Below are 22,556 nucleotides of genomic sequence, written 5' to 3' on the forward strand. Positions count from 1 at the left end.
AACCCGTTACATAACAGCCAATTTTTAAGTTTACGTTTAAACACTGTATGAGCTGTTACTTCTCTAATGTTATTTGGTAGATGGTTGTAAACTTTAATAGCCATACAGTATGCGTTTCTTTTATGTAAATCTAACCTGCACTTTGGTACATATAATTTGTCGTTTGGTCTAGTTGTACGTGTTCTCGAGTCCGATATTCTTTTGAAAAAGCCAGCATGTTCCCTTACAAATATACACAAATCTCTAATGTACGTACATGGCAGTGGAAGAATATTTAATTTCTTAAAAAGAGGGCGACAACTTTCTCTAATTTTTGCACCACATATAGCTTTAACACACCTCTTTTGCACAACAAATGCTCTGGAAATTTCTGCAGAGTTTCCCCATATTAGTAATCCATATGAAAGTATGGAGGATACGTATCCATGATAAGCACTCAGTGCAGCCTGTTCTGATACTGACAATCTTAATTTTCGTATCGCATGCACGAATCTATGGAGATTGTTACACAAGGCCTCTATATGGGCCTTCCAGTTACAATTTCTATCTATAATTATGCCTAAGAATCTGGTACTATCCACTAATTCCACTGATTGATTTTGGTAATTTATATTTATTTTTACAGATTTTGAATGATGTGTGCCAAAATGTATTATTTTGGTTTTATTTAAATTAACTTTTAAATTATTTTCTGTTAACCATTTTATAACATTTTGTAATGTGTCATTAATTTGTGTTTCTAAGTCATCTTTATTTTTACATTTTATTAATATAGTTGTATCGTCAGCATATAGTATACATTTATGTGTGATTATATTAGGCAAATCATTTATATAAGTCAAAAAAATATATGGTCCAAGAATGCTTCCTTGAGGAATTCCTACTTTATTTAATTTTGGGATAGATCTATAGATTTTTTTATAGCCATTAATAATTTTAAACGTCTCGGTACATTGTTTGCGATCTTGTAAATAGCTTTTTAGCCAACTATGTGCATTTCCTCTTATTCCGTATTTATATAATTTGTTTAGTGCTATATTATGATCTAAACAGTCAAAAGCTTTAGTCATATCCAAAAATATTGCAGCTACGTGCTCCCTATTATTCAATCCCTCCGTTACAGATTTTATTAAATCGAAACAAGCCAAAGATGTTGAGCTATTTTTCCTAAATCCATATTGTTCTTGTTTTAAGATATTATTTTTAGTCATAAAGTCATTGAGCCTTTTTAACATAGCTCTCTCAAATATTTTAGAAATTACTGGGATAAGTGCAATAGGCCTATAATTACTCATATCACTTACATCCTCTTTTTTATGTAATGGCTTTATTATAGACATTTTTAGACTATCTGGAAAATAGCCTTGTTCAAACGACATATTAATAATGTAGGATAATGGTTTACACAAGTGAATAGAGCATGTTTTTAAAATTTTTGTGCTAATTGAATCATAACCTACTGAGTTTGTATTATTTAATGTCTTTATAATATCCATAACTTCTATATCGCTACTAGGTGTCAAAAATATTGTTTTGGCATTATCATTCATACTGATATTATGGGTATAATTAGATTTTAATGTCGATTTTTTATTTATTGAATTTACGAAATAATCATTGAATAGATTGCATATTATATTTGGATCATTATGTATTATATTATCTATTTTAATCATATCAATTTGTCTATTTTCAGCTTCATTATTAATGTTATTATTAATTAATTTCCATATAGCTTTTCCTTTATTTTTGCTTTTTTCTATATATTTGTTGCATTGTATTTGTTGTGAAGTATTAATACATTTTTGTAAAATTTTACTATAGGTCTTATAAATTTTCGCATTTACTTTTTTATTGTGATTAGCATGTTTAAATTTTAAATAGTATATTCTCTTTTTGAGACAACTCTTTTTTATTCCTTTAGATAACCATATAGATTTCTGATTATTAGATTTTAATTTAATTTTAATTATCGGAAAGCACAAATTATAAAATAACAATAGCAGATTATGAAATGCATCGAATGCTTTATTCACAGTAACTTGCTCGTACAATTCACTGAAGCTCAATTGCCTCATGCTTTCACAAAATTTATTAATATTCAGTTTACTATAATCCCTACGATATTCTGTCCAGGACGTGCTACTTTTTCTTTTATTTATTTTTAGTGTGATAGTTTGTGCAGTTTCGTGATCAGATAACCCTAAGTAGTAAAGCTTAGCATTCACATTTTTTATGTTGCTTGCGATTTGGTCAATACAGGATTGTTGTCTTGTTGGATATTTTATATGTATTTCAAAATTATAACTTTTTAGTACACTTATTAATTCGTTAGATGTTTTATTTTTTTTTAAGGTGTCAATGTTCCAGTCTCCACAAAGAATAATTTTTCTATTTTTATATTTTTTTGTTACTAAATCTAATAATTCTTCTAATCTATTCATAAATATTGACGTATCCCTTCCTGGTATTCTATAAATACAAATGACAATTATGTTACAGGATATGATATCAATCCCGGAACACTCAAATAGAAATTTTTGTGATAATTGTCCTAAAGCAGAAATTTGTTTAAATTCTAGTCCTTTTTTTATCAAAATACAGCTACCTCCTCGTTTGGTATCTCGAGAAAACGAAGACGCTAATTTATAGTTGGGGATCTTTAATAAATTTTCAGTGCCCTTTCTAATAAATGTTTCACTAAGACACACTACATCAACATCCAACCTTTCATTTTTTGTTAAGTCCGTCAAGGCTATTTCTAATAGTTCCGATTTATTTAAAACGCCCGCTATATTTTGATGTAATAATGTGAAATTACTAATTTTGTCAGGGGCTTTAGGTTTATAGTTCACGAAAAAGCGTAGTTTGTGCGTTTTGTATTTCTATAATTTCGTCAGTTTGGGTACCTTTTTCTAATAAATTTGAGGAAATTATTTTTGAATTCAATACTTGATTTCTATATTTGGAATATTTTATTTTATGGTCTATGCGTAAGACTTCTCTGAGCATTAATTGACATAGGTGTAGTGCAAAAGAACTGCGTCTAGGTCTTTCATAATGATAGTGCATATCAACAAAAGTAGTGTTGTCATATTTAGTACATATAAACTTTAGCTCGTAATTTATTTTTCTTTCGTTTAAATAATAATTATATGGTATTTCGGAAATCAAAATGTTAGTATTAGATATAGATTCAATCCACTTATTTATATACATTTGAAACTCGTAGGGATTTCTGTCATTAGTTCCACCAAGTACTATCACAAAATCATTTTTATTCAACCCGCCAATAGACTTTTTTTCCGACAAGAGAACCTCTTGTAGTTTAGCTCCGGGTTTCCAGAAACAACTAACAATATACTCCTTTCCGACTAATTTTTGAAGATGTTTCTGTACATTCCTTCCTTGATCATCTGCTATAACAATAATTTTCCTTTTCAAATTATGTTCTTTCGCTTCAATTCTGTATTTCTGGCTGTCATTTGGTTTTTCTTCTTTTTCTACATTTATTAATGTTAGTTGTGAATTCATTTTGTCTTCAATAGCTTGTTCTGGGTGGTCAGGTATAAACATCTGTTGATCTTTATTTAAATTCTTAGATTGTGGACTTTGATCTAAAGTAGAACTACTTAATAATAATGACTTTGCTAGAGTGGCCGGTTTGTTTTTAATAGGATTTCTTTTCTTTCGTCCTGATAAAGGAGTTGGCGGAGATAAATGCACTTTCTTTAAAGATTCTACTAATTTGCAGCTTTTGTCGAGGTCTGATTTTAATTTAAAATTTTCAGTATTTAAATTTTCTATTTCTTGGTGAGCGATCTCTAATTCACTTGTAAGGTCTTTTATTTTTTGTGTTAATTCTGCATGAATTTGACTCTCACTGAATGATGTGTTATTAGGTAAACTCATCATAGTTGAATTAAATATAGAGGAATGAGAGTCTGAAATATTATGCAATGAACTCGATCGTGTCGGTTTTCGGTAAGTTACATTTTCATATGCCATTGTCTTCTTTATATAAAATCGGGCAATAAATCAATTAAAAAAAAATACAATTAAATAATAAAATGTCAAAATTAAATAAAAGTTTCTGCTCTTCACTAAAAATGATCTTCCTTAAAAAAAATGTCATAAAATGTTTATCTATGTCTTCTAGAATTAAATAATAATATTAATCCACACTCTAATTTATTATAAAAAAAAAAAAAAAGAACGAAAAATAAACTTTATATTCGCCTGAGATTTGAAACATCAACCTTCGGGGCACAAGTCGTTCAGCGTTGCCGCCAGACCAAGTAACTTGTTGCGTCTTAGTGTGAAACATTCAATTATAATCTTTGCTAATTGACAGTTGATGTTCATAAAAATCTTAAATTATTGGAGGTGTTTGAATTTATTGCTTATCCGCTTTGACCTTCAACCGTCACTTGCACTTGTTATTACTATATATGGAATATTTATTAATAGTTCTCTTCAATATCGCTTGTATTGTTGTTAGTAAGAATATATTCATTGCACTGTTGTCATCTTATTATTGTTGATTTTTATTAATGTGGTTTACAATCATTACTTGATTTTTATAACAACCAGATCGAACTTAAATTTTACTTTTATGTTTTCTTCAGTTTGGCTGAATAATTTTTATTACAAACACGAACACAGGATATTTAATCACTAACACACAGTTTAATCACGTGTAATTTAGGTATATTCTAAATTTTCTATTTTTATTAATAAAATATACATGAACTAGATTATACCGCTAGTGCAGTCGGTGTTAGTAATAGACTTTTAACATATTCATTATTGGATAATTTTAAAACGCTCACCCATTATACAGTACAATGTACGTGCAGGGTGCAGGATGCAGTGTGCAGTACAGCAGGGGGCGTACAGTACAGTACAGTACCTGAGTAGCGGCGCGCGTTCAGCGGGCGGTATGTAGGCGACGCGGCGCAAGTCCCACGACGAGTACAGCACCACGCCGCCGCCTTCCAGCCCGGCCGCCACGCAGTTCACACTCACGCCCTCTGGTGCGTTCGAGTAGCAAATGCTCGTCACACGTTCCGCTACCTTCACGCTACCTGTACAAGTTATAAAAAGTTACGTAAACATACACTATATGTTTATGGTTTTAAGGTTCACTTTTCAATATCAATTTAAGGTGCAAGAAAACACGTCTTTACTGAAGTAGATATATTTTCGACTATCTTATTTTATTTTTTGCATATGGGATCAGCTAAGCCGTTGCACGTCGACCCATACGGATCTTTTGTGCTTCCCCCTGCTTTATACCATCGTTTCATAGATCCTATGTGTTACCCTAACAATATATGTAGTCCCCTGGCTTTGGATAAGCCGTTCCCAGTAGACTCATACGCATACTTGCCAACGAATCACAGTTGCATATCAAGTGTTCCATGGATTCCGATTTCTCCCCGCACAGTCTGCACAGTGTGTCCGAAGATAGAACCATCTTGTGTAGTATATGCCTTATTGGCATATATCCAGTTAGGGCACTCATAAAGAGTCTTGCCTGTTGTATGCCACCGCTGTAGATGAGTTTATCCCATCCTTCGACATTATCATTTAAGAACTTTTTAGAATGTCTAAGACCCTTTTTTAAACTATTACTACCTATTTTCAACTAACTTCAATTTAATAACATTGTTTGCTTTTAAACCTACGGCGGTGAGACATTAGTAATAGAATTGCATGAAGTTAACCAGTGTTTATTTTTATTGTTGATATTATAGGTAAATTACGTTAGCACTATATTTTAATTTAATAACTACCGGTTTGAATCAACTACGAGTTGAAGGGCGATACTTTGAGCACTGTATGTACACAGTGACTTATCAACACAACTAGTGGCAATAATGACAGACAAAGAGGAAGACTACGAAGACTAGCCGTTGATACCCGAAGAGTTCCGAACGCCGTCTTTCTTATCTGTGACGATGCCGCAAGCGCCTACAGCGAGCCCTTAGCGCGTCACAGTCACTCATGACTAAGACGCGAATACAGATACGTCGAATGTGGTGCTAACTTAGACATCTGAGGGCCTACTATGAAATATTTTCCGAAATTTCTAGACCGAACGAAACACAAATTTGATTTCAAAATTAGGTAATATGTAGCGTTTAAAAATATTAAAAATGGTAAAATATTGTTCCTTTGGATTATTATGGTAGGATTTATGACGAACGAAATGGGAGGACTATGGGCCGATTTCGATATGAACAAAAACACGAAATTGCGCCCGATAATTCGTTATTTCATTTCACGGTAGACCCACCGAATAATGAAATACGTACCGACAAATGAAGCGTTCACAGTGTGCACACGTATGAGCGACTTGTATTTGTCAACGTCGTGCTCGTACGAGTCGGCGCCGGTGACGTCGTCGTGTACAGCGCCGGGCGCGCGGGTGTCGACGGGGGCGGCGCGGGCGCGGGCGGCCGGGTCGTGCACGGTGGCCACGTCGCACAGCGTCTCGCTCACCGTCACGTGCGTCACCGGCAGCATGTCGCGGTTCGGCAGTGTTCGGATGTATGTCAGTCTGTCGGATACGATTACAATTAAAGCAGTTTGCTAAGATTCAATTTTATGTTACTGTGGTATATATACGATTTTGTTCTTCATTTATATTTTACGTACATGTATTTGTGTGTACACACGTATACACAAATACATGTGCGTGTGTGCGTGCGAGTTTTTTAGTGGGTGCAAATAAAATGGTATATATAATTTCTTTCTCTTTTGCGTGTGCGGGCGTGCATGCAAGAAATATTAATAAAATGAATCATGATGAAATGAAGTGGGACATTTTCAATTAAAGAAGTATAAATACTAAGGAAAAAGAAATAAAAGTGACAATGAATTACAAAATGGAGAATATTTCCGAATAAAGAGGTATAACGGTTTAGTCCATAATGGTAACGCATGAAAGGTACGACTGGTCTCATAGAGTATTCTGGGACGGTTGTAGCGGTTGCGATGAGGAGTGTACGGGAGGCACGCACTCGTTGAGGTCCCAGAGCACGATGCAGCCGTCGCAGCCGGCGGAGACGAGCAGCGACGCGCGCGCACACACGTGCAGCGCGGCGACGGCGGCGCGGTGCGCGAGCAGCGGCCGCGCGCGCGCCGCCCGCGCCGCCCGCGCCGCCCGGCGCGCCGCGCACGCGCACGCGCAGCGCCGCCACGCGCCCCGCCGCGTGCCCCATCATCGCCGCGCACGCGCTCTCGCTGCCCACGCACGACGCCACGCACGTTATCTGCCCACAGGGGTGGCTAACATATACCAATACCTATATATTTTAGTTACATTATCTAAATAGGTTTGGCTAGCTTGGCTCAATAACGAATATATTAAATGTCTATTGAATGTTATCCAATATGTTAATATCGAAATGAAGAACTCGACCGAAATTAATATAGATATACGGCCGGTACCTTGTGGCCGGTAATTTGGAGGTGAATGTAAATAAAACATGAAATATGGCAGTGCATGTAATATAGGCACGTGTATTACCTTGTCGAGCGCGGGCACCCGCAGCAGCATGTCGAGCGCTGCGTCGCGGCGGCGGCGCACGCGCACCACGTCGTCCGCGTGGTCCCATGATATTACTGCGTACGAGCTGCCCGACTCACCTACCACGTAGCCAGTTTTATTTCACATAGTAATCATTTATTCGAAACTTGAAATGGAAATAATGAATCAATGATCAATGATAACATAAAAATGGCCAATAGATAAAACAGCCACTAGTAAGCTAAAAATAATAGTAACTACAAAGGTAATAAGCTGGTCGTACATATATCTTGAATTAACAATTTATCAGGTAATTCGAACTAATAAATTCTGTATAAAATGAATGACTTTATTCATGACTGGCCTTGGTCTACCTGACACCTTTAGGCAAGTTTTTGACATCCTCCTTCTCCATTTTATTATAGCACCTTATGTTACGACGCTGTTTTTAGATCAGGGCGTATCAAGCGCTGTTTACCACTCTCCGCCTTGTTTTAAGACTCCTTCACTGATGGAGCCATAGCTTCATATGTGTTGCGGGGAGTCAATTAATGCAGGCCGCCTTAAGGCTATTTACTATGACAGTCTACAGAGGGAGCTAATGTGAGGATAATTAACAACTAAAATGATGGTGAACATATACTTCTTTTTTTTCGATCTTAGTTATTGCGAGAGAAAGTTATTGAATTCTTAAAAATGTGTATGTAATGTTCGAAATAAAAAATAAAAAAAAAACTGTATTCGTGTTTGTTCATACAAGACATAATTTATAATGGCGTTAGTGTGTGTGTAATGTATAAGTTCGGGTACCTTGTATGGTGACAAGCGCGCTAGAGGGCGGGGCGTACGCGACGGTACGCGCGTGGGGCAGCGCGTACAGCGTGCCCCCCGCCCCCGCCAACCCCGCCCCCGCCCCGCCCGCGGTCGCCAGCGAGCGGCGCGCGCGCGGCACGGGCGGCGGCAGCGCGGGCGAGCCGCACCAGCGGCCCCAGCGGCCGCCCTCCACGCCCGCCCACACGCTCGGCTGCGCGCACAACACAACTTATCAACGCTCCAACGACACGTTCTCACCAAGCAAATAAATAAACAACTAGTCGAAACGCTTTACAAATAAACAATGGACGCAGCTTCTCGTCCGTTTTACGATAACAAACAAACAGAAACATTCATAAAAGTATCCATTTGTGTGATAAATTTGCTTCGGAAGCTAAACAGCTAGCAGTGAAATGTATGAATATTTATAATATTACTATATTATATACTATAACTTGTGGATTACAATCTGCGATTGGGAGCAACAATCTAGCTCATTGAGGCTAGTACCATTTTAGGCTAATCGGTCGCATGTTAATGACGACAGAACTAACGTCACATTCGACGGAGGTATCTTTTTTCTAACCGTCCATGCTGTTGGCCGCAAATGACCTTTACAGCTTCACCGGACGCGTGCGCAGGGCGAATGCAGATGACACTCCAAGCCCGCGAGAGGGGAGCGGCAAAGTGTCAGGTCTTTCTTATGAACTGCGGCGTGCACTCAAGAGCATCAGAGCGGCTCGAATCTCGGCTTAGGCCACCGCACTTTGACCCCTATCGAGGGGCGAAAGGTCAGGTTGTCGTGACGAGTACGGAGGTATCTTCGACCACCGAACCTTGATGCATCTAATTGCATACAATTAGCTGTTCTCGGGTATACTGCGCCGAAGATTAGTCATTATGTTTAAGTAACGTCGCGGAATGCTTGCACCCGGTCGTCGAGGCTCCGATGTTTCGTCGGCGGAGGATGGGCAGCGAAGTCAGCAGCGGGCCGTACCTGGTGGGAGGCGCGGTGCAGCAGGTCGGGCGCGCGGTGCGGGTGCGGCTGGCGCAGCAGCTGGCGCGGCGCCTGCCCGTACGTGCGCACCATCGCCTCCGCCGCCGTGCGGTCCACCTCGTCCTCCAGCGCCAGCGGGTCGAACCCGTAGTACGTCTGCACATGTTGTTACACGCACATCACACCTCTCAACCCGCAACATACCAAAACGTTAGCTAGTGGTAAATTTAGATCATATGTCCCAACATAGAATGGGCCACTCACATTTTATGGCACATCATATGGTTGTTAAAGACAACTAGGGGAACTTAATAGTCGAAGGATGGGCAAGCAGTGCACCTCTTTAACCATCATTAAAGCCTAACTGTAGTTGCCAACCCGCATGTTAAGCGCAACTACTGGCAAAACTCCCCAGTAGAGGAAGAACTATGTTCAGCAGTAGTCAGTTAACGGCTGACAAAACGATGATTAATAATAATAAATGGGATACGTACACATGCTGGGAACACATTGATGGCGTCGATGGCGGGCTGGCCGGTCTGCTTGTAGCCGAAGATGAGGTCGATCCAGTGCGGCAGCATGTCGGTGACGTGCGGCGCCTCGAGCGCCTGCCGCAGCACCAGCGTGAACAGCCGCGCGTCCGCCGCCCACGCGGGCAGCTCCACCGCGTCCACGCCCGCGCCGCACTGCCGCACGCCCAGCGACAGCCCTGCCGCACACCACCAGCGGAATAGAAATCGCTGCTTATAGGATCTAACAAACCTAATACTAGCAATATACTCTATCAAGTTGACCTCCACGCAGTTCCCTCCTGGAAACGACCGTGGTTATTTCTTATGGATGGACTAACTGACCGGCTTTCATCTTTACCTATCATTTCGCATTGGCTCCCCGGTCAGTGTATACCGATAGCGCTGGTGGTATTACCGTTCCAATATCCATTTAAAAAAAGCCACACAGCACAGTGTCAACTTTGCATGCCGCTATACAAAGATTATACATGGTAAACTTAGAACAAGGGCACAACCTTCCCCCCCTACATAATACTCATAATACTAATCTTACACCACGCGATAACACTTTACATTATGTTGGACCTACTGGCACTGGCGCCATATTGTTTATAAAGGCACTGATGCACGCCCAATAACATTACCGTTCACACTATATTCCCAAATGCCTTGTACGGGTTTTATAAAAGCGAGTGTTTCTCACTCATTTAATGTCTAAATTATTGATATTTATTGCATTTTTTATATACATTTGTCGAGAGCGATTGATACTTGCGAGATCTCAGTCCTTTGCTTCCTTAAAGAAGTTACGTACATATACATATTCTTCACTTCCTCAATGGCAACCGGTCGCCATTTTTACGACCATTTCTGCCAGCATCATGTATAAGACAATTGTAAGTCGAAAATTATATTTTTTTTACACATAATATTCAAAGGGCGTCACAATCATAAGAAACAATTACGCATTGTATCATCGCGTATGTATACTCAAACTACAGCTCTTCAATTTAAACTAAATATTCACCGTTCCCGCCATTTTTTTCTACATGTACATATTATCGATTATTTATACGTGGCGCCACTGACCTTCATTGTTATAGAACAACTCTGGCAAATAGAAAAGCTCCGGTATGAGTTCCTTTACGTCGGTGGGCGAGTCGTTTGTGATTAGCCGCCACGTAGTTACCAGCGAGTGGAACGTGCGGTCCGGCATATCGAAGTTGTTATCTGGAAATAAATTGGTGATGAATGAGGAAGCAATTACTGTGGAGGATACAGTGTAGCCAATGAATGTCTAAATCAGTGTCACGTGTACGCTGACAAATTGAAACCCTTACTAATTGATTCTGGTAATCTTATGATAAATGAAACATCAAAAAAACTGTAGAAGGTTGAAAGGGAAAGTTTTTTTTGTATATGTTTTGTTGTATTTCTTTAAATATGTACCCATAGCTAACATTATTAGTGTACCGTAAGTGATACAAATCACTACATAGTATAAAACAAAGTCGCTGTCGCTGTCTGTCCGTCCCTATGTATGTTTAAATCTTTAAAACTACGCAACGGATTTTGAAGCGGATTTTTTTAATAGATAGAGTGGTTCAAGAGGAAGATTTATATGTATAATATATGCATAATATTGTAGAGAAACACTGATAATTTTAGAGGTTTCTAATGTGATGTAATGTGCACCCATGCGAAGCCGGGGCGGGTCGCTAGTAAAATCTATTTATCTATCTAAGTACGGGAAGTTAGTATGAGAAGTGATTTACAATCAATAAACAAGTTAAACAAGACAAACAGTTAAATGGTGACACTTACGAATTCAAAACAAATGCGTTGTCTATTTCTCTTTATGTCTATGTATCGCGCCGACGTGTACAATACTTACCCTGGTAGTTGAGGAAGAGCTCTGTGAAGGGCGGCAGACGCACGAGGTAGTGTAGCACGCCGCCCGAGTTGGAGTACAGCGACGCGTAGTGGTGCGGCTGCTGCGACAGTGCCGAGCAGCCTGCCCGCCGCGCCGCCGCCAGGTCCTGCAACCGGATCACCTTGCTGGTCATCATCTTTCACCACATCACAGAGGCTGGCGATAGTCTTGTTCAGAGGCGAGTGGTAAACAGCGACTTTAAATCAATCTTCGGTCGTCGATCATCCGCGACGGAACGCTTATATACCAATTTACATATAATTTGCTACCCTCAGTTACACTAAGTAGATGTCATTACATTGAAACGTCGCTGAGCGATTGTGTCCGCCGTCTGTTCGATCATTGGCGCGCCGATCTTTGAATGATGGAAGATCGGTAATGCTGCATTGCATCTTTATGTAATGCCATCACACTTGGCGGATGATCCGCATTTCTTGCTCACGCTCACGTGGCTCCAAAACTAATACGTTTCGTATTACAATTTCGAACATACAATGAAATAAAAAACGGAAAAAAAGAGACGGTATAGTGATGCATTGTTTATCATATTCCTACCCATAAAGTGTTCAAACGATCAGAATCCAAAATCACCAATCAACTTCGAAATTTTCGATAGAACGAAGAGAATATATTAACAATAATGTTTTTCTCTAGTATTCCTGACTTCGGACTATTAGGAATATATTTACTTGGAAACGTGAGAATTTTATCCGTTAAATAGTGATTACACTTTATAAAAAGTCCGTGAAATAAAAAATTTATGGAGACAGATGTTGCGGGTTGATTTAAAACGACCAGGTTGCTAGAGACGTATATTTCAACTGCCTAGTAGTTTTATTATATTTTCTTGTTACTTATAAAAAATATTCAACACAATGAAGTATTGTTACGAATAAATTGAATTGAAGAAAATATTAAACCTGTTATTTTTTTTTATATTACTTAGAATGGCAAACAAGCTGACGGCCCACCTGATGGAAAGTGGTAACCGTCGCCTATAGACATGAGCAGTATCATGGACATAACAGAGTATAATGTTTCGCCCTTGATACCTCCCAAGCGTTGCCAATCCTGAGGACTAGTGTTATTCCTCTGTACCCTGTAAATTCACGCCATATCCCACCCATCAAACCGAAACACAGCCATGCAAACACAACTGCTTCACGGTAGAAACACGAATGGGACAGAGGTACCCAAGCAACCGACGTACTAAACAATTTCCTTACTGCACTGCACGCATAAACATAGATATGACTCGATAATAGACAACTTACATTGTAAGTGTTTATATAGTGCTGTTCCCGGTTTTTGTTTTGCACCGCCATCGGCTTGCTGAGGTCTCGGAACGAGGCCGGGTTGTTGAGGTCCAGTATCCGCGAGGTGTAGTCAGCGATTACGAACGGAAACACCGGGTATTGCATCAGGTCGTTGTACGAACGGCCGCCGAGGCAGTTCAGCCGCATCAGGTACTCCCAGTTGGTGATACTGCCGGATCGCCATTGGGCCATCGCTTCTGACAGAGTATCGGGCTCCGAACTAATATAAACATTAATGTAGCATTAGTCGAGTAGAATAGGTATTTATGTAAAGGTAATGTAGCATTAGTCAAGTAGAATAGGTATTTATGTAGAGGTAATGTAGCATTAGTCGAGTAGAATAGGTATTTATGTAGAGGTAATGTAGCATTAGTCGTAGTAGAATAGGTATTTATGTAAGTTTTTTTAAATAAGTTAATGGTTTATTAGAAGTGGAGATTATTAGAAGAGAAGAATGTGATAATAGTTATTTATAGATATGAATAGCGTCATGAACGTAATGAAGTGTTTAAGAACTGTATTTATGTATAGAAATTTTAGTTTTGAAATTAGAAAATAGAATTAGATACCAGAGGGAGACTTTATACAAAAGTAGTTTGCTTGGGCACCTCTGCCCCATTCGTATTTCCATTGTCAAGTAGTTGTGTTTGCATTGCTGATGTTTCGGTTTAAAGGGTGGGATATGGCAGTGAATTTACAGGGTACAGAGGAATAACATCTGAGTCCCTGGTCCTTATTAATGGCACATGAAGGATAACATGAATATTATACTGAACAACTAGTTACCGTGAATTAAAAATCTACTACCGATGAAGGTGTATGTGTGTGTGTAGGTCACAAGGTGTTTGTGTGCAGAAATTTAGAAATTAAATGTATTTATGTGTATTATTATTTTTATATATATGTTATTGTACTGATACTGAATATTTCCTGTGTGTATGTATTGGAGAAGTGTAAAGCTCGGGCCGTGGACGTAATGTAATGTGATGTGATAGCAGCGCGGCACCTGGCGGGCGGGTGGCAGGCGGCGAGCGCGCGCAGGAAGGCGGCGCGCGCGGGCTCGTGGTGGAAGGCGAGCAGGTGCGCGCGGCCGCCGCGCACGAACACCTCCACGGCGCGCTCGCGCAGGCACCAGCGCCGCGCCGCCACGCGCGCCACGCGCCACAGCGGCCAGCTCAGCGCGCCGCCGCCGCCCTCCGCCGCGCCCTCGCCCTCGCCCTCGCCCTCGCCCTCGCCCTCCTCCTCTGCCGCGCGCGCAGACAAATCACGTCAGATTACTCCCTATTGCTCTCAATACGCCCTATCGGGTCCACCTTCAGGCGGTTCCCTCTAAAAACTATCGTGACTAATTTATCGTTGAATTCGTCTCGACGGGTTGACTGACCTGCTTTCATCCTCACCTATCATCTATTACTGTTGCGCCGTCAGCGTATACCTATAACGCAAGCGGGGTTACGATTCCATTACCTCTCTCTCTCTTTTCATTTAAGAGTTTCCTCTTATCGGTGCATTCATGCATCTTCATCCAGCCAGCTCTATCCCAGGCCATATCCTTGACCTTCTTATATGACATGATATTCCATTACCACTGATTAAAAAAAAACTATTGGTAAAGCCTTCCAAGTTATGGGGGAGCATATATTTCAGTAGTGGACAGATAATGGTCGATATGATGATAACGAATTGCAGCAAGGGTTTCCAAAATTATTTTGTCTACTGCCTTCTTTGAGATTAAATTATTTTTTAGCGCTCCCATTTCTTCACCTACTTAAAAACCACTATTACTTCAAGATCAACAAATCACCCTTCCCAAATCTCTACACAACGCCATTTTTTTCTGTATCTCTTACCGCCCCTTTAGGCCTGCAGCACCCACAAGGGGGTAATATCGCCCACATTGGGAAAGGCTGTGCTACAGTGTAGCGGCGTACCGTCGGGCACGAAGTGGAGACAGCGGTCTGTGAGCAGCAGGTCGCCGCTGGTCTCGCGCGCGACGTGCACGTGCGTGACGCGTGCGGCGTGCGCCAGCGTCTCGTGCGGCTGCAGGCGCGCCGCCGCGCCGCGTGCGCCTTGCGCCGCCGCCAACACGCGCTGCAGCGGTGCTGGCTGCCGCCACAGCTCTACAGCACACAAACAACAATAAACATAAATGCACAGTGAAAAAAGAAAACAATTACACGCATTAAACTCGTTTACACACTTGTGTGTAAACCATAATAACCGTGCAGCTCCCGGCATACAATAGACTACTTATTCCTTTCTCATCGATATCATACGAGGCGACTGAGGGAGTTTATGATGGACAGCAGCGTCAAAAGGTAAATAGCAGATACCGTCCCGCCTGCTAAGCGTGGCAACTCCTAGCAAAACCCCCTTATGGGGGAGGCTATGTTCAGCAGTGGACAGTCAACATCTGATACAACAACACACTTGTGTAGATCACGATACGACAGCAGACAACACGAGTGTGTAAATCGTGCTCCCTTAAAAATAAGCGTATTACTTGAACAGGTTATGTATATGACGTGTATTTTCGTATTGATACATAACGTGTAAATACATGTGTATAGACACTAAATTCTAATTACATTAATTAGGTTTTTTTATATACAAATAAATAATTATGAACGGTTGTAGCTGTAACTTGTACACGTAATTTATACTTGTACAAATAGTCTGTCAAATTTACGTCATAAATGTAAAAAAAAAAAATACACAATAAATGTTACGCCTTTGCCAGACATAATTTTAGTTTTATCTCTCCATATATGCCTCATATAGAAGAGATCTTTATTTAGCAATAAGGCCGCCCATTGTTGCCTCTTTGTCTTGCTTCTAGGTAATTAAGTTTATGTAATTAACTATATATTTTGTTTGTGTACATATTGGTAATCTTTATAATCTGTATTATTGTTTAAAATAAGCAATAAATAATTTTCATTCATTCATCCATTCAATAAATTAATCTCAAGACAAAGTAGAATAAAGGAATTGATAACTTGACAACTTAAACAGCATGCATATAATTACGTACGAAAGATGATGAAATAATGCGACTCACCGGCCTTGTACCGGTGCTCGGGCTTGAGGAAGCGCGGCTGTATGCGCAGGTGGGCGCGCCGCAGCCGCACGCGCACGCGGCCCGCGCCCTCGGTGGGGTCGAGCTGCCACGACTGCGGGTAGCTGCGCGCCTCGTGCCACACCCCTACGCCACGCAACGCATGCGCTCGTCAATATACCAGTACTCCAGTACACGCACACATCATCCCCCCCCCCCCCCCCCGCCGCATACACATACCACAACAATAGCGTCCAGCAGGGGGGAAAGGGGTTGTTCCTAATAGGGTCTACCATTGCTAGCAATATACTCTATCAGGTCGACGTTCACGTAGTCTCCTTGGAAACCATTATAGTAAATTTTTGTGGAAACAGTATATATTCTGTTATGACCTTGGTACTGCTCATGTCTATAGGCGACGGTCACCACTTTCCATCAGGTGGGCCGTCAGCTTGTTTGCCATTCTAAGTTGTATAAAAAAAATAAAAAATAAAAAAAATTGTCACCATGGGTGAACTAATCTGCTTTCTCACCTATCAACTTTTACTGGTAGGTATCCCGTTTCCATAACATATAACAAGTTTCCACTTCTTTGCACTAATGTATTTGCTTTGTGATCCTAGGGCTAATATTACAATTTAATAAGAACTTTATTATCGTTTATTCAAAGCAAATAAAGTACTCCATTTCATGTAATAGATTTTTATGAGATCCTATCGGACGTTTCTACAGGGTTGGTAATGCGCATCGAGTATCTCTGGTAATGTAGATGTTTATAGACTACTGTAAACGTTTACCATCAAGTGGGCCGTATGCTTGTTTGTCACCTCAGTGATTTATAAAAAAAATTGCCGCACGAAGATGTTTTCATCATCAGAAGTGTACTTAGATTATACAGATGGAGTATCTACATACAAATGCTTCTAGAAAAGCGGGTCAACTTTTTCATACAATTTTGCGCGATAAACAGTTATGTAATTTAATAATTCCTTTATAACGCAAAAACTCATTTTATTTAAAAAATAATTAAATATAAATACGTCGAGGTACATTGTGCGTGTAAGTATATAGAACAATAATAAAAAAAAATGAGTGAGCTAAATGATTGCGTACAACGCGATTTCAGAGATGTTTTCTCCCACGAACACTGAGGTTATGGAATGAGCTCCCTGCCGAGGTTTTCCCAAGAGACTACAGCATGGGGTTCTTCAAAAGGGGGGTAAAGAGGTTTCTTTAGGGTTGGCAACGCGCGCGTAATACCCTTGGTATTGCAGGCATTCATAGGCTACGGTAACCGCTTACTATCAGGTGAGCCGTATGCTTGTTTGCCACCTCAGTGGTATAAAAAAAAATTTGATAATTAGCTGATAAAAAGTTTAGTCGTTTTGCAGGGTCGGTGCTGTACTGGTAGTGGTAGTGGTGCTGGTATGTATATAGTGTGTGTGTATACGCACCCTGCTCGTGCGCGAGGTCGGCGACGAGGCGGCGCAGGCGGCGCGCGGCGGCGGCGCGCGCGGCCAGGCGGCGGCGCAGGTGCTCGAGGAAGGCCTTGCGCGCCGCGTTCTGCGCCTCCACGGCCGCGCGCGTCATGCCCATCGCCGCCTCCGCCGCGCGCGCCGCCAGCGCCTCCCTGCTGAACACCGCCCTGCGCGCGCGCACACGCACTTTACATTAGTCTCTCTCAACACATAACCGGTAGGGGTAGGCGAACAAGCTGACGTTCCACCTGATGGAAAGTGGTAACCGTCACCTATACACATGAGCAGTACCGTGGACATAACTGAGTATACTGTTTCGCCCATGATACACTCCATGCGTTGCTATTCCTGAGGACTAAGGTGTTATTCCTCCGTACCCTGTAAATTCACGTCATATCCCACCCTTCAAACCGAAACACAGCCATGCAAACACAACTGCTTCACGGTTGAAACACGAATGGGACAGAGGTACCCAAGCAATCGACTTTTGTACAAAGTCTCTCTCTGGTGTTTGTTTTTTTTTTTGTTTCGGAAGTCAACGGTTATAGATAATCTAAAATAAATCACTATCCCTCGCTTGGTCAAAATATACTGCACTCGAACGGAGCTTTGAAATGAGCAGTCCTCAGGAATTGCAGCGCATGGGGGGGTATCATGGGCGAAACAGTATACTCTGTTACGTCCATGGTACTGCTCATGTCTATAGGCGGCGATTACCACTTTCCATTAGGTGCCATTATATGCCATTCTAAGTTGTATAAAAAAAAAAAAAACATGGAAGTTTCCTGTGCTGCATGGTCATGTGCCAACTCCACTGGCAGTATAGTCAGCAGTAGTGTGTATATGTGTGGAATGTTGGATAACTAACTTGGCGATGGCGGGCTTCTGGCGAGCGGCGGCGCGTGCGCATCGTTCCCGGTCCTGGCGCAGCAGCACGGCCGCCTCGGCCAGCAGCGCGTCGCCGGCGAGCCGGTCCGGCAGCTCGGCCTGCATGCTGAGCGCCCAGCCGCGCGCCCAATCTAAAATGGGCAGCTCGACCGGCGGCTGGCCGCCCGCCTCCTCGCCCGCCGCGTGGATGTGTTTCAGCATCGTCAGCAGATACACCGCCAGCTAAACAGTATACCTACTCTGTATTGGTTGTTTACTGTGTTTAAATGAGCCTTTTGGCTCACCAATCAGGTCGCCGATCACCCGCGTTGATTAATTTATGTGAAGAGGCGATCTTTCATTGACGGATGCTTGTACTCGCGTCTGTTTGGTGATCGGCAACGACATATATATTTTCTAATGATATACACTACATCAACAATTGTACAATGACATTGATTGTAAATCGGATATTGACATATTCTATCGGAAATCTTCATCGTATCGAATCATTTTAGATACATTGATGACCTAATAGTTTATAAGCGTAGTTTGGTAGTTTTGTTTTTGATTCTTGTTTTGTATGTAGTTTTTCATTCATTCTTTTTGTGTATTAAAAATCAACCTATTCTGTTTCATCTCTGTGAATGTTGAGTACAATTATAATTGGACTGCAAACTTATAAATGCATTGTTATATTCTCTTGTTGAAAGTTTTGTTTGTAATCTGTGTTTGTATCACAAGAATAAATAAATGAATGTGGTGTACGGTCGAGGTTGACTGCACGTTGTAGAGTAGTAAGGGAAGGCATTAGAGAGTAGTTGCGGGTGCGGCACCTTGCGCGTGGAGGGCGGGTCGGGCCCGGCGAGCAGGCGCAGCGCGGGCGGCGGCGCGGCGTGCAGCGCGCGCAGCAGCGGCGGCTGCAGCGGCCGCACGCCCGCGCCGCCGCCCGCCCACCAGCACAGCTGCTGCAGCGCCGGCGCCCACTCCGCGCCGCTGCTCGCCCACCACTTGGGCCGCTGGCTGTGCCCGCCCGCCCCGCTCACCGCTGCCGCCAAACGTACAAGTACATGCACAGTCTCCTCATCGTTACATCATAAACACGACAAATGCCTATTATTACGAGTATATATCGTTTCCTTGTTTTTTACTTGGTTATTTCAGATATAAATGCATCGTTTAATATGAAAAAAAAAAACACTATCATTTTAGTTTTTAATTAATCACTGTTAAATATAGATCATATTCATAATTTAAAAATTTACAAATTTTAAACAAACATGTGACTCAACAGTTCTACTAAAAGTTTTATATTTCAGAAGATTATATCTTAAAAATGTTCATGTCTCATAATGGATGCAATCTTCTGCAGTGACGTAAATGAAGTAGTAAGTGAGACGCGCGCACGGTACAAGTGCGCGTACGCGCAGGTAGCGGTGTACGCACCTAGCAGCAGCGTGCGCAGCAGGCGGCGCGCGAGCGCGGCGTGCGCGGGCGAGGGCAGCGGCTGCGTGGGCGGGTGCGCGGCCAGGAAGGCCACGGCGCGCGCCGCGGCCGCCGCGTGCCGCCCGCCCGCCTCCGCGCGCTCGCCGCGCCCCGCGCCCTCCGCGCCCAGCGACACCGCCGACGACAGCACTGCGCCGCGCAACACCACACCAATTACAACAATAGTGCGCCATCGCGTCGCGCAAGTTTCAACCCATGCTCGCGTACACCACGGTTACAGACATGTTCCCTCCCACGAACACTCAAGTTATGCCCCTTTTCCCGCTATCAAACTTCGCCCATAAGAGGGTTTCGCCAGTAGTAGTTGCCACGCTTGGCAGGCGGATTGGCAATTGCAGTTTTAAGAGGCTTTTAGTGTAGTTTTAAGAGAGACGCTGCTGTTTATTATTAGACCATTAAATTCCCTTAGTCGCCTCTTACGAAACCACCGAAGGAAAGGGTGGCTCGTTATTTGCCGGTATTATAATTACATATATTAATTTTTTTTTGCCGTTAGATTTTTAGGTTTCCAGTTATATACTATTATTAACCTATGATATACCACAGCTAGCCAAAGGTCTCTTCCATTCCTTATTTTTTTTTGATGGGTGAAAATGATATGGTAACACCGCCTGCGCTAACGGGATACGCTGGCGGAGCATCAGTGAAGGGTGATAGATGAGAATGAAAACAGGCCAGTTAGCCCATCATGATGAATTCATCAGAAATTAACCATGATAGTTTCCAGGGAGAATCGCGAGGAGGTCGACCTGATTGGGTATATTGCTAGCAATAGCATTCTCAGTCTCCATTACTAACAATCCCTTTCCCCCCATCTCCTTATTAACTTGACGAATTTAACAATGTCTATTTTGACTTCATAATGTATACAATACATAGACACTTACCGGTTGTGAAATAGTTGGCGTACTTTGTATGCGCATTGTAGGACGAGTGTAGCCGCTGTTCTAAGTACTCCAACTGTACATTGAACAAGGAAATCTGAGCGTCCCGCGCCGCCACGCGGACCCTCGTGCCTGCGTCGTCGTCCACTGCTGTCGCCTCCACGTAAGTGAGCATGTGATGGATGTCCACTATTGTCTGGGGACGTAGGAACAAAATAGTAAGCACAATGTTTTTTTTTTTTTATACAACATGCAATAACAAAAAATGGCAAACAAGCTGACGGCCCACCTGATGGACAGTGGTAACCATCGCAGATATGTGATTACTTTACAAGGGGGCAAGGGATTGTTAGTAATGCGGAATATCAGTCCACTTGTTAGCAATATACCATATCAGGTCGACCTGCACGTGGTCTCTCCTGGAAACCATCGTGCTGACTACCTACTGATCTACCTTTTAATTCTCATCTATCCATCCCTCACTAGTGCCCCGACAGCGTATACTGGGGTTACCATTCCATTATCATCCATTGAAAAAAAAAAGTATACTTTACAGATATTATAAATCGCATATTAATCTATACAAATATATGTATATATATATATATATATATATATATATATATATATATATATATATATATATATATATATCTTATATATAAAATTCTCGTGTCACGGTGTTTGTTACCAAACTCCTCCGAAACGGCTTTACCGATATTTATGAAATTTTGTGTGCATATTGGGTAGGTCTGAGAATCGGCTAACATCTATTTTTCATACCCGTAAGTGATAAGGGTCACCCACCCCAAATTTTTATTTTTTTATTTTTCTGACATTTTTATTTTTATTTTATTATAATTTAGCATTGAAAAATACATACTACTTAAAATTTTCATCGTTTTACGATCAACCCCTGTATTTTAATCGCAACTTTTATATTTCGCAATAAGTGGTAAAACAACGTTTACGAGGTCAGCTAGTATATAAAAGTAGTAATACTATATATAAAAGATAATGCTGAGCTGATGACTATCTGACTTATATGCACAGATTCAACATTTTCGGCTGAAATTGCTGATTTAAAAATCTTGAAATTTTACAAATAGATTCTTTATATAGCGTAGGTGAACAATAAAAAAGGAATTTTGAAAATTCGATCCCTCAGAAGGCAAAACGGGGATTGAAAATTTGTATGGAATTTCCTCAGTTTAGAAATTAGACACGTGAAATTTTAGGTTTGAGTTTTAGTATTTCGATCCTGACGTCACGTACGCCATGGGCAAGTTTAAATTATATGCACGTGTGTGTAAAAAGCATAAACACTAAAAAATCGGCATATGTATTTTTTTTATACAACTTAGAATGGCAAAAAAGCTGACGGTCCACCTGATGGAAAGTGGTAACCGTCGCCTATAGACACGAGCAGTACCATGGACATAACAGAGTATACTGTTTCGCCCATGATACCCCCCATGCGTTGCCATTCCTGAGGACTTAGGTGTTATTCCTCTGTACCCAGTAAATTCACGCCATATCCCACCCTTCAAACCGAAACACAGCCATGCAAACACAGCTGCTTCACGATTGAAACACGAATGGGACAAAGGTACCCAAGCAATCGACTTTTGTACGAAATCTCCCTCTGGAAATGT

At 41.4% G+C, this 22,556-nt stretch overlaps 1 protein-coding gene across 1 annotated transcript in view; it reads right to left on the reverse strand.

Annotated features, from left to right (window-relative positions):
* The window catches only part of LOC113517837 (lysosomal-trafficking regulator), a 75,954-nt gene that overhangs the window by 4,742 nt on the left and 48,656 nt on the right, over positions 1-22,556 (reverse strand). The window contains 19 exon segments of the mRNA XM_052898683.1: positions 4,913-5,087; positions 6,321-6,565; positions 7,029-7,174; positions 7,176-7,280; positions 7,538-7,656; positions 8,348-8,561; positions 9,348-9,503; positions 9,842-10,056; positions 10,949-11,089; positions 11,754-11,898; positions 13,067-13,328; positions 14,115-14,352; positions 15,040-15,228; positions 16,170-16,313; positions 17,621-17,811; positions 18,513-18,754; positions 19,348-19,559; positions 19,958-20,146; positions 20,905-21,097. Coding sequence (XP_052754643.1) covers positions 4,913-5,087; positions 6,321-6,565; positions 7,029-7,174; positions 7,176-7,280; positions 7,538-7,656; positions 8,348-8,561; positions 9,348-9,503; positions 9,842-10,056; positions 10,949-11,089; positions 11,754-11,898; positions 13,067-13,328; positions 14,115-14,352; positions 15,040-15,228; positions 16,170-16,313; positions 17,621-17,811; positions 18,513-18,754; positions 19,348-19,559; positions 19,958-20,146; positions 20,905-21,097 — 3,521 coding nt within the window.

The sequence above is a fragment of the Galleria mellonella genome, unplaced genomic scaffold (genome assembly GCF_026898425.1).
Source record: "Galleria mellonella isolate WM207_F2 unplaced genomic scaffold, CSIRO_AGI_GalMel_v1 utg537, whole genome shotgun sequence".
Classification (NCBI taxonomy): Eukaryota; Metazoa; Arthropoda; class Insecta; order Lepidoptera; family Pyralidae; genus Galleria; species Galleria mellonella.